The sequence below is a fragment of the Oncorhynchus clarkii genome, chromosome 19 (assembly GCF_045791955.1).
Source record: "Oncorhynchus clarkii lewisi isolate Uvic-CL-2024 chromosome 19, UVic_Ocla_1.0, whole genome shotgun sequence".
Classification (NCBI taxonomy): Eukaryota; Metazoa; Chordata; class Actinopteri; order Salmoniformes; family Salmonidae; genus Oncorhynchus; species Oncorhynchus clarkii.
The window spans coordinates 62,355,821-62,368,320 of NC_092165.1; the positions used below are offsets into that span (position 1 = coordinate 62,355,821).

At 48.4% G+C, this 12,500-nt stretch overlaps 1 protein-coding gene across 1 annotated transcript in view; it reads right to left on the bottom strand.

The window, feature by feature from the left end:
• Positions 1-8,404: 8,404 nt before the first annotated feature.
• The window catches only part of LOC139374548 (SPARC related modular calcium binding 1), a 147,314-nt gene continuing 143,218 nt past the window's right edge, over positions 8,405-12,500 (bottom strand). Inside the window, exon 14 of the mRNA XM_071115539.1 lies at positions 8,405-12,371. Coding sequence (XP_070971640.1) covers positions 12,332-12,371 — 40 coding nt within the window. The 3' untranslated portion in view covers positions 8,405-12,331. The remainder of the gene's footprint in view (positions 12,372-12,500) is intronic.

Genomic DNA, 12,500 nt, shown 5'->3' on the forward strand with positions numbered 1-12,500 from the left:
GTTACTACTGGGTTATTGAGTCTAAGAAGGTTGTAGAATCCGTCCAACTGTTGCTTAATTCTGTTTTATATATATATTTTCATAGAAGCTTTTAAAAATGGTTATTAATAGCGTTGTTGTTTCTAATTAAAACAATAGTATCTTTATTTTTTTTAAATTATAAATGTTTTGTATTCGTGTAATGAGAGCGGCGAAATGTTTACCGGGTTAATTCACCATTGTTCTTTTGGATTTAACCTGTAGTTGTTGGCTCTCTTCCAAAAAAGTACTGAGAGGAAATTTTATTTATTTTGTCTTTCCATTTGATCCAGAACTTTCTACCATCTCCAAACACTTCCTGTTGTATTGCATTGCTCATTGTATTGTCTAGTTGGTGAGAGTGGCTACTTGGCACAGGGGCCTGTTTCCTAACTGTGGGAGTGGCTACTTGGCCCAGGGGCCTGTATCCTGACTGTAGGAGTGGCTACTTGTCCCAGGGACCTGTTTCCTGACTGTGGGAGGGGATACTTGGCACAGGGGCCTGTTTCCTGACGGTTGGAGTGGCTACTTGGCCCAGGGGCCTGTTTCCTGACTGTGGCAGTGGCTACTTCTCCTAGGGGCCTGTTTCCTGACTGTGGCAGTGGCTACTTGGCCCATGGGCCTGTTTCCTGACTGTGGGAGTGGCTGCCTGGCACAGAGGCCTGTTTCCTGACTGTGGGAGTGGCTACTTGGCCCAGGGGCCTGTTTCCTGACTGTGGGAGTGGCTACCTGGCACAGAGGCCTGTTTCCTGACTGTGGGAGTGGCTACTTGGCACAGAGGCCTGTTTCCTGACTGTGGGAGTGGCTACTTGGCACATGGGCCTGTTTCCTGACTGTCGGAGTGGCTACTTGGCACAGGGGTCTGTTTCCTGACTGTGGGAGTGGCTACTTGGCACATGGGCCTGTTTCCTGACTGTCAGAGTGGCTACTTGGCACAGGGGTCTGTTTCCTGACTGTGGGAGTGGCTACTTCTCCTAGGGGCCTGTTTCCTGACTGTGGCAGTGGCTACTTGGCCCAGGGGCCTGTTTCCTGACTGTGGGAGTGGCTACCTGGCACAGAGGCCTGTTTCCTGACTGTGGGAGTGGCTACTTGGCCCAGGGGCCTGTTTCCTGACTGTGGGAGTGGCTACCTGGCACAGAGGCCTGTTTCCTGACTGTGGGAGTGGCTACTTGGCACAGAGGCCTGTTTCCTGACTGTGGGAGTGGCTACTTGGCACATGGGCCTGTTTCCTGACTGTCGGAGTGGCTACTTGGCACAGGGGTCTGTTTCCTGACTGTGGGAGTGGCTACTTGGCACATGGGCCTGTTTCCTGACTGTCGGAGTGGCTACTTGGCACAGGGGTCTGTTTCCTGACTCTGGGAGAGACTACTTGGCCCAGGGGCCTGTTTCCTGACTGTGGGAGTGACTACTTGGCACAGGGGCCTGTTTCCTGACTGTGGGAGTGACTCCTTGGCACAGGGTCCTGTTTCCTGACCCTGGGAGTGTCTACTTGGCACAAAGGCCTGTTTCCTGACTCTGGGAGAGGATTCTTGGCCCAGGGGCCTGTTTCCTGACTCTGGGAGTGATTACTTGGCACAGGGGCCTGTTTCCTGACTGTGGGAGTGACTCCTTGGCACAAGGTCCTGTTTCCTGACCCTGGGAGTGTCTACTTGGCACAGAGGCCTGTTTCCTGACTCTGGGAGAGGATTCTTGGCACAGGGGCCTGTTTCCTGACTGTGGGAGTGGCTACTTGGCACATAGGCCTGTTTCCTGACTGTCGGAGTGACTACTTGGCACAGGGGCCTGTTTCCTGACTGTGGGAGTGACTCCTTGGCACAGGGTCCTGTTTCCTGACCCTGGGAGTGTCTACTTGCCACAGAGGCCTGTTTCCTGACTCTGGGAGAGGATTATTGGCCCAGGGGCCTGTTTCCTGACTCTGGGAGTGACTACTTGGCACAGGGGCCTGTTTCCTGACTGTGGGAGTGATTCCTTGGCACAGGGTCCTGTTTCCTTACCCTGGGAGTGTCTACTTTGCACAGGGGCCTGTTTCCTGACTGTGGAAGTGGCATCTTTTTCAACCACCAGTCATTTAATTTGTCAGTCTGCCCTTTTTAAATTAAATTAAGAACCTTTTAGTTGGCAAGGTATTGGCCAGCTTGTCACAACAATAGAGGAGAACAATCTGATATCATTGAATGATCATTGATTTTACAACCCAGGATGTTGAGTACATTTTTTAATAGCTTTTCATACTTTGAGGAATGTCTCCAGGTGTCCTGTAAAGTATTTGTAGCGGCCATTCCTTTTGCCTCTTTGGAGGTTCCTGATTTAGGTCACCTGCTAAAATAAAAAAGTTCCTGTCTGGGTTTGATTTGATATAGTTTGAATTCCATCTAAAAAAAAAAACACCAGCTTTGCCCCTGAGGGGGATAAACAATGCAATCAATGTGTTTTCACCCATGTAAGGTACAATTCCAAATACAAAAACATCCTTCTTGGTCCGTGTGCTGGGATACAAGGGAAAAGGGTGTATTCTTATGTATCGGGATACCTACACCGCCGCTGTTAATACAGTAGGGGGCAGTATAGACCTCTCCAACCCAACTCTTTAAATATATATTTTCTCATTTATTGAAGTGTAACTCTAGCAGGAAAACCACATTTGCTGACTATCTTTTTAAATGTTGAAGAACCTTCTGCCTTTTTTTCCCCATCATGAAGCACAGCTATTTTTTTAGGTCTTTCCAGGGATGTTTGATCAGGTTCAAGTCCGGGCTCTGGCTGGAGGACATTCAAATACTTGTCCCGAAGCCACTCCTGCGTTGTCTTGGTTTTGTGCTTAGGGTAGTTGTCCTGTTGAAAGGTGCAGCTTCGCCCCCCAGTCTGAGGTCCTGAGCGCTCTGGAGCAGGTTTTCATCAAGGATCTCTCTATACTTTGTTCGGTTCATCTTTCTCTCAATCCTTACTAGTCTCCAAAGGATCTCTCTGTACTTTGCGCCAAACATACCCACAGCATGATGCTGCCACCACCACGCTTCACCGTAAGGGATGGTGCCAGGTTTCCTCCAGATGGGACGGTTGGCATTCAGGCCAAAGAGTTCAATCTTGGTTTCCTCAGACCAGAGAATCTTGTTTCTCATGGTTTGAGAGTTCTTTATGTGCCTTTTTTCTCAAACTCCAAGCGGGCTGTCATTTGCCTTTTACTGCGGAGTAGCTTCCGTCTGGCCACTACCACAAAGGCCTGAATTGTAGAGTGCTGCAAAGATGGTTGTTCTTCTGGAAGGTTCTCAGATGAGAGGTCAGAGTGACCATTGGGTTCTTGGTGGGAAAAGGGAAGGGGGCTGAAAGCACTGTATATGTCACGACTCCCACCGAAGGTGGCTCCCCTTCCTGTTCGGGTGGCGCTCGGCGGTCGTCGCCGGCCTACTAGCTGCCACTGATCCTTTTCCCCCCCTTGTCTGTTGATTAGTTACACCTGTGTTTAGTTAAGTTAATTGGTTGGGCTTTATTATCCAGCCGGCCTGCCTGCTGGGTGTGCAGGATTATTTTCAGTGTACGATTTGTGCACGACTGTAAGTCACGGTTGTCCGTGTATGTGTGTTTTGCTGAACTGTTTAGTTCCCCGTGTTTTGGGGCATTTGTTTGGGTTGGCGTCGTTTTCACCGGTGTGGTGAATTAAAAGTATCAAGAGTCGTGACAGTACCCCCCCTGACACGTGGTTCCTGCAGCGCGCCCTCGAGGGCGACCCGGAGGGCGAGGACAGTGGGGAAGTATTGGTGGCTCACCTTGGCTAGAGACGTTAAGGTTTATGTCTCTTCCTGTTCGGTGTGCGCCTAGGCACCTTCCTAGAGGGAAGTTTACAACCCCTCCCCGTTCCACAACAGCCATGGTCTCACTTATCAGTGGATTTCCTGACCGATCTCCCCCCGTCTCAGGGGAACACTACGGTTTTGGTGGTTGTGGATCGGTTTTCTAAGTCCTGCCGTCTCCTCCCGTTGCCCGGTCTCCCTACAGCCCAACAGACTGCGGAGGCGTTATTCACCCACTTCTTCCGGCACTACGGGGTGCCGGAGGACATCGTCTCTGATCGGGGTCCCCAGTTCACGTCCCGGGTATGGAGGGCGTTCATGGAACGTCTGGGGGTCTCGGTCAGCCTGACCTCCGGTTATCACCCGAGAGTAATGGGCAGGTGGAGAGAGTGAACCAGGAGGTGGGTAGGTTTCTGCGGTCGTATTGCCAGGACCGGCCCGGGGAGTGGTCTAGGTACGTCCCATGGGCGGAGTTGGCCCAAAACTCACTCCGTCACTCCTCGACAAACCTATCTCCGTTCCAGTGTGTGTTGGGCTACCAGCCGGTCCTGGAACCTTGGCATCCGAGTCAGACCGAGGCTCCTGCGGTGGAGGAGTGGGTGCAGCGCTCCAAGGAGACCTGGAGAGCCGTCCAGGGAGCACTCAAACAAGCCAATGGACGGCAGAAGAGGAGTGCTGACCGCCACCGCAGTGAGGCCCCCGTGTTTGTACCGGGGGACAGGGTCTGGCTATCGACCCGAAACCTACCCCTCCGTTTGCCCTGCCGGAAGCTTGGGCCGCAGTGTGTGGCGCCCTTCAAAGTCCTGAGGAGGATAAACGAGGTGTGTTATTGATTACAACTCCCTTCCTATTAACGTATTAACCTCTCGTTTTTATTGAGTATTTCTCCTTAGGCCGGTGGTAGCTGATCCCCTGCAGGACGGTGAGGTGCCGGAGGTCCCTCCTCCCCCTCTGGACATCGAGGGGTCCCTGGCGTACACGATAGGGTGAGGGGCCTGCAGGGGCCTGCAGTACCCCTACCCCCTATCCTGACCCATCCTACCCCCTACCCTGCACGCCATCCACCCTCCTACCCTGCACCCCATCCTACCCCCTACCCTGCACCCCATCCTGCTCCCTATACTGCACCCCATCCTACTCCCTACCCTGCACCCCATCCAACCCCTACCCTGCACCCCATCCTATGCACTACCCTGCACCCCATCCTACCCCCTACCCCCTATCCTGCACTCCATCCTACCCCCTACCTACCCCCCTATATACAGGGGGTACCTGTACCAAGTCATTGTGCGGGGGTACAGGTAGGAGGTAATTTGTACATGAAGAAGAGACTTTGTAGAGTGACTATGCATACATAATAAACAGCGAGTAGCAGCAGTGTAAAAACAAATGTGAGTGGGGGGGGGGTGGGTCAATGTAATAGTCCAGGGCAATGTGATTAAATGTTCAGCAGTCTAATGGCTTGGGGGTAGAAGCTGTTAAGGAGCCTTTTGGTCCTAGACTTGGAGCTCTGGTATCGCTTGTAGGAGAGAAAACAGTCTATGACTTGGGTGACTGGAGTCTCTGACAATTTTATGGGCTTTTCCTCTGACACCGCCTATTATATAGGTCCTGGATTGCAGGAAGCTTGGCCCCAGTGATGTACTTGGCCGTACGCACTACCCTCTGTAGCGCCTTACGGTCAGATGCAGAGCAGTTGCCATACCAGGCGGTGATGCAACCGATCAGGATGCTCTCGATGGTGCAGCTCTAGAAGTTTTTGAGGATCTGGACCCATGCCAAATCTTTTCAGTCTCCTGAGGGGGGGGATAAGGTGTTGTCATGACCTCTTCACAACTGTCTTGGTGTGTTTAGACCATGATAGATCGTTGGTAATGTGGACACCAAGCTCTTGAAATTCTCGACCCGCTCCACTATGGGGGCCTGTTCGGCCCTCCTTTTCCTGTAGTCTACGATCAGCTCCTTTGTCTTGCTCACATTGAGGGAGAGGTTGTTGTCCTGGCACCACACTGCCAGTTCTCTGACCTCCTCCCTATAGGCTGTCTCATTGTTGTCGGTGATCAAACCACTGTTGTGTCATCAGCAAACTTTTTAAAATTATTAATAAAGAATATAAAAATGTACCCCTTTTTCTCCCCAATTTTGTGGTATCCAATTGATAGTTACAGTCTTGTCTCATCGCTGCAACTCTCGTACAGACTCGGGAGAGGCGAAGGTAGAGAGACGTGTGTCCTCCGAAACACAACCCAAACAAGCCGCACTGCTTCTTGACACAATGCCCACTTAACCCAGAAGCAAGCCGCACTAATGTGTCGGAGGAAACACCGTACACCTGGCGAATAGTGTCAGCGTGCACTGCGCCTGGCCCGCCAAAGGAGACGCTGGTGCATGATGGGACAAGGACATCCCTGCCGGTCTAACCCTCCTCTAACCCAGACAACGCTGGGCCAATTGTGCGCCGCCCCATGGGTCTCCTGGTCGCGGCCGGCTGCGACAGAGCCTGGACTCTAACCCAGAATCTCTGGTGGCACAGCTAGCACTGCAATGCAGTGTCTTAGACACTGTGCCACTCGGGAGGCTTCGTCAGCAAACCTGGTTATGTGTTGGAGTAGTGTTTGGCCACTCCGTCGCTGGTGAACAGGGAGTACTGGATGGGGACTAAGTACACACCCCTGACGGGTCCCACTGTTGAGGATCAGCGTGGCAGACGTGTTGTTGCCTAGACTTACCACCTGGGGGTGGCCCGTCAGGAAGTCCAGGATCCAGTTGCAGAGGGAGCTGTTTAGTCCCAGGGTCCTTAGCATAGTGATGAGCTCCGTGGGCTTTATGGTGTTGAAAGCGGAGCTGTAATCAATAAACAGCTTTCTCACATAGGTGTTCCTTTTGTCCAGGTGGGAAAGGGAAGTGTGGAGTGCGATTGAGATTGTGTCATCGGTGGATCTATTGGGGCGGTATGCGAATTGGAGTGGGTATAGGGTAGGCGGGAGGATGCTGTTGATGTGAGCCATGACCAGCCTTTCAAAGCACTTCATGGCTACCGATGTGAGTGCTACCGGGCGGTAATCATTTAGGCAGGTTACCTTCGCTTTATTGGGCACAGGGACTATGGCGATCTGCTTGAAACATGTAGGTATTACAGACTCAGACAGGGAGAGGTTGAAAATGTCAGTGAAGACACTTGCCAGTTGGTCCACTCATGCTCTAAGTACACGTCCTGGTAATCCGTCTGGCCCTACGGCTTTGTGAATATTGACCTTTTTAAAGGTCTTGCTCACATCGGCTACCGAGAGCGTTATTGCACAGTCACCCAGAACAGCTGGTGCTCTCGTGCATGCTTCAGTGTTGCTTGCCTCAAAAAATGCATTTAGCTGGTCTGGTAAGCTTTGTGTCACTCTGCAGATCGTGTCTGGGTTTCCCTTTGTAGTCCGCAACAGTTTTTAAGCCCTGCCACATCCGACGAGCATCAGAGCCGGTGTAGTAGGATTCAATCTTAATTTTGAATTGACGCTTTGCTTGTTTGCTGGTTTGTTTGATGGTTCGTCTGAGAGCATAGCGGGATTTCTTATAGGCGTCCAGATTTGCGTCCCCGCTCCTTGAAAGCGGCAGCTCCAGTCTTTAGCTCGATGCGGACGTTGCCTGTAATCTATAGCTTCTGGTTGGGATATGTACGTACGGTCACTGTGGGGACGACATCGTCGATGCACTTATTAACGAAGCCGATGGCTGAGGTGGTAAACTCCTCAATGCCATTGGATGAATCCTGGAAAATATTTCAGTCTGTGCTATCCCATACCCCTATCCTGCACCTCATCCTACAACCCATCCTACTCCCTACCCTCTACCCCTATCCTGCACCCCACCCTACCCCTATCCTGCACCTCATCCTACCCCCTACCCCTATCCCTATCCTGCACCTGACCCTACCCTCTACCCTTATCCTGCACCCCACCCTACCCCTATCCCTATCCTGCACCCCATCCTACCCCCTACCCCCAATCCTGCACCCCATCCTACCCCTTATCATGACCCCATCCTACCCCCTATCCTGTACCCCATCCTACCCCCTATCCTGCACCCCATCCTACCCCCTACCCCCTATCCTGCACCCTATCCTACCCCCTACCCTGCACCCCATCCTACCAACATCAACCCTCTTTCCGAACCACCACCTTCATCATACCAGAAACCTTTCCCATCCCAAACAAATCAGGACATCTCACATGTGATGTATGATCCCAAACGGCAACATATGGTGATGAGAGATCACCTACTATCCAGACTACAGTAAGGACTTGTATCATGTGTTGTCTTGATACAGACCAATCAACCATTCTTTAATAGCTCCTATCTGACATTGTGATCTACTGTCAGCAACGGACCTACCGGCTAAGTCTGTTACAGTTATGGCTTTATAACAGTAAAGCCACACAAAGAACCAGGAAGGTGTCAAATACAGAAATATATTTGTAGAAATGTAGAAATGTCATTCATTCTAATTCAATTTCAATCTAATTCTATGGTCAAATACTACTTTTCACTGTGATCACTTGTCAGCGGAGATCTCAACCATTGAACATGAATCAAAAAGAAACCCAAAATTCTTTAAAAATGTTTATTTCAAATTATGGAAGTCAATTGGCTTGGTCAAAAGAAAAAGCTATTGCTTAGTAAAGTCCTCGTGTTGTAACACACCTGTCTAAAAGATATAGTGAACTAGATGCTTGCGTTTGAGACGGCCCCTTTCTAAAAGCAGTGATATATTTTCACCAGAAGGGGTCAGTAATGTGCTCTTGTTCCCCTTAGAGAGATTCTTCTTCCCGTGTCCAAAGCAACCACATTGACACCTGTTACATACAGGAAGTCAAATGCTGTGGGAGAGGTCTACACTCCAAAAAAATTAGGGATGGTCTTACAGTTTGGGTCCTATATTAATGTGTCATAAGTACATTTAGTACCGCTATTTGTCGTGATGTGAATAAAATAAAAGATGGTATTGCTTTTTAGAAAGTTTAGTCCAAAAGCTCCACAATGAAACAAGGAAACCAACAACAGAATATGATACATATTTACATTGAGAGCCTTCTCTCTTACTTTAGTTCCATGGGGACAGAGTATGGTTTCCAGGGATTAGTCCATATAAGCAAACAAATACACACATAAACAATCACAAATAAACAAACCTCATCTTTCTGAATTTAGAAAGATAACAATTGTGGATATCATAATTTTTTTTTCTGTCAGTCTTTTATTTATTTATTTTAATTGTATTTAAATTACGACTGTGGTGACATTTTCAGTCAGTTACGCCACTGTTGAAGTGATATCAGACCTGTGGTTACTGTAACATATTATTAAGCCTAATGGGGTTAGCATAACAGACCATAGACAAAACCTGACCAAAGATCAATGTGTTTCTGACATGGGAATTTCAGCCGAGGTGTATTCATTAGCGCACACTGTAGCAAAAAAAGAAACAAGAGTTTCTATTGGACAAATTCAGGTAGGGTCCCTCCCCGTTTCGTCCTGTTTGGTTCCTAGTGAATACACCCCCCCTATCTCTCTCTGTCTCTGTTTGCCTGTTCAGTGTCTGTTCTGCCTAAATTATCTTATGGTTGATTTAAAATACAGTGCCAGGGGTTTAATGTCTAAACCTCTCATTACTATGACTCTTAAAGAAATACTTTAAACTTAACTCAGTCAGTCTCACAGTTTCCTTTCCACCCCATACCATTTTCACATAATGAATATTGCAGTTCATATACATTTTACAAAAACAAAACATACTGAACACATTCGCTTGTATTTGTGCACTACTTCCCTGTACATATAGCCTCTCTAGTCAGGGACCAACGTAAATAACACTTCACACAGCTACTGGACTTCTGAAGGGGTGAACTATGGGGGATCGAGTCTCTTTACTTCTGCAGCTGAACTCTGATCTTTCATCTTTCTTTTCGGATCCCAGGACCCCTATGACAACAGCTAGTCTTCCTGGGGTTCATGAACACACACACCAAAAAAAATACGTGATCGTCGGGTGATCTAACTGGTGATCTAACAGGTGATCTAACTGGTGATCTAACTGGGGATCTAACGGGTGATCTAACAGGTGATCTAACGGGTGATCTAACGGGTGATCTAACGGGTGATCTAACGGGTGATCTAACAGGTGATCTAACAGGTGATCTAACAGGTGATCTAACAGGTGATCTAACTGGTGATCTAACAGGTGATCTAACTGGTGATCTAACTGGTGATCTAACTGGTGATCTAACTGGTGATCTAACAGGTGATCTAACAGGTGATCTAACAGGTGATCTAACAGGTGATCTAACAGGTGATCTAACTGGTGATCTAACAGGTGATCTAACAGGTGATCTAACTGGTGATCTAACAGGTGATCTAACTGGTGATCTAACTGGTGATCTAACTGGTTGTCATTGTTTTCTGCTGGTTACAGCTACAGATTAGCAGTTTATTGTAGAGCAAACTGAGGCTGTTGATTTGCAGCCCGTTTAAAAAACCTTCTTCGTGTCATCAGCTCCTGTGTTATCAAGGAGACAGAACAGAGAGAACACAGCCTCACAGCTGACAGAGGAACATTGGCACTGACGGATAAACACTATAGGAAATTGTTTGCTGTGTTTGAAGACGCATTTTAACTGTGCTTCTACCTTTGTGTGCTATTATATGAAATGACAGGATGTTGTGTTGCAAGAACGCCAAAGCAACATGAATAATGTCCCAGTGAAGACCCAGAAACATGGATAATGTCCCAGTGAAGACCCAGAAACATGGATAATGTCCCAGTGAAGACCCAGAAGCATGGATAATGTCCCAGTGAAGACCCAGAAGCATAGATAATGTCGCAGCGAAGACCTAGAAACATGGATAATGTCCCAGTGAAGACCCAGAAACATGGATAATGTCCCAGTGAAGACCCAGAAACATGGATAATGTCCCAGTGAAGACCCAGAAACATGGATAATGTCCCAGTGAAGACCCAGAAACATGGATAATGTCCCAGCGAAGACCTAGAAACATGGATAATGTCCCAGTGAAGACCCAGAAACATGGATAATGTCCCAGCGAAGACCCAGAACGCCACAGCAACATGGGTAATGTCCCAGTGAAGAACCTTACAGGGGATAACTGTCTCGCTGCGATTAAACATTAAGGTTAACAATGAGAAGAAGAGTTATTATTCTTATCGAGATATTTTAAGTCACACTAAAAAATATCAAACAAATATCAAAACAGATAGAAAGTCAAACATAGGGAGGAGAAAGTGCAAATATTTTGGCGTCACTTCTTGTTTTGTTTTCTCTTGTTTTTTTTCCATTCTTCTTTTTGTACAGGAACTGCTCCATCTTTCTGCTCCATCTGTCTGCTCCATCTTTCTGCTCCATCTTTCTGCTCCATCTGTCTGCTCCATCTTTCTGCTCCATCTTTCTGCTCCATCTGTCTGCTCCATCTGTCTGCTCCATCTTTCTGCTCCATCTTTCTGCTCCATCTTTCTGCTCCATCTGTCTGCTCCATCTGTCTGCTCCATCTTTCTGCTCCATCTGTCTGCTCCATCTGTCTGCTCTATCTGTCTGCTCCATCTTTCTGCTCCATCTTTCTGCTCCATCTTTCTGCTCCATCTGTCTGCTCCATCTGTCTGCTCCATCTGTCTGCTCCATATGTCTGCTCCATCTTTCTGCTCCATCTGTCTGCTCCATCTTTCTGCTCCATCTTTCTGCTCCATCTTTCTGCTCCATCTGTCTGCTCCATCTGTCTGCTCCATCTTTCTGCTCCATCTGTCTGCTCCATCTTTCTGCTCCATCTTTCTGCTCCATCTGTCTGCTCCATCTGTCTGCTCCATCTTTCTGCTCCATCTTTCTGCTTCATCTTTCTGCGCCATCTGTCTGCTCCATCTGTCTGCTCCATCTTTCTCTTTACTGTCAGTCAGAAAGCGTACAGATGCCTTCCCTCTGTTCTAATCCTTCCCTTTGTTCTAACTCTGTTCTAACCCTTCCCTCTGTTCTAACTCTGTTCTAACCCTTCCCTCTGTTCTAACCCTTCCCTCTGTTCTAACTCTGTTCTAACCCTTCCCTCTGTTCTAACCCTTCCCTCTGTTCTAACCCTTCCCTCTGTTCTAACTCTGTTCTAACCCTTCCCTCTGTTCTAACTCTGTTCTAACCCTTCCCCTTGTTCTAACCCTTCCCTCTGTTCTAACCCTTCCCTCTGTTCTAATCCTTCCCTCTGTTCTAATCCTTCCCTCTGTTCTAACCCTTCCATCTGTTCTAACTCTGTTCTAACCCTTCCCTCTGTTCTAACTCTGTTCTAACCCTTCCCTCTGTTCTAACCCCTCCCTCTGTTCTAACTCTGTTCTAACCCTTCCCTCTGTTCTAACTCTGTTCTAACCCTTCCCTCTGTTCTAACTCTGTTCTAACCCTTCCCTCTGTTCTAACTCTGTTCTAACCCTTCCCTCTGTTCTAACTCTGTTCTAACCCTTCCCTCTGTTCTAACCCTTCCCTCTCCTCTCAGCTTCTGGAGCCTTCCTTCCTCACACCAGACGACCTACTGGGAATAGAACAGATGAGAGAGAGAGAGAGAGACAGAGAGACAGAGAGAGAGAGGTAGAGAGAGAGAGAGAGAGAGAGAGAGAGGCAGAGAGAGAGAGAGGGGCAGAGAGAGAGACAGAGAGAGAGA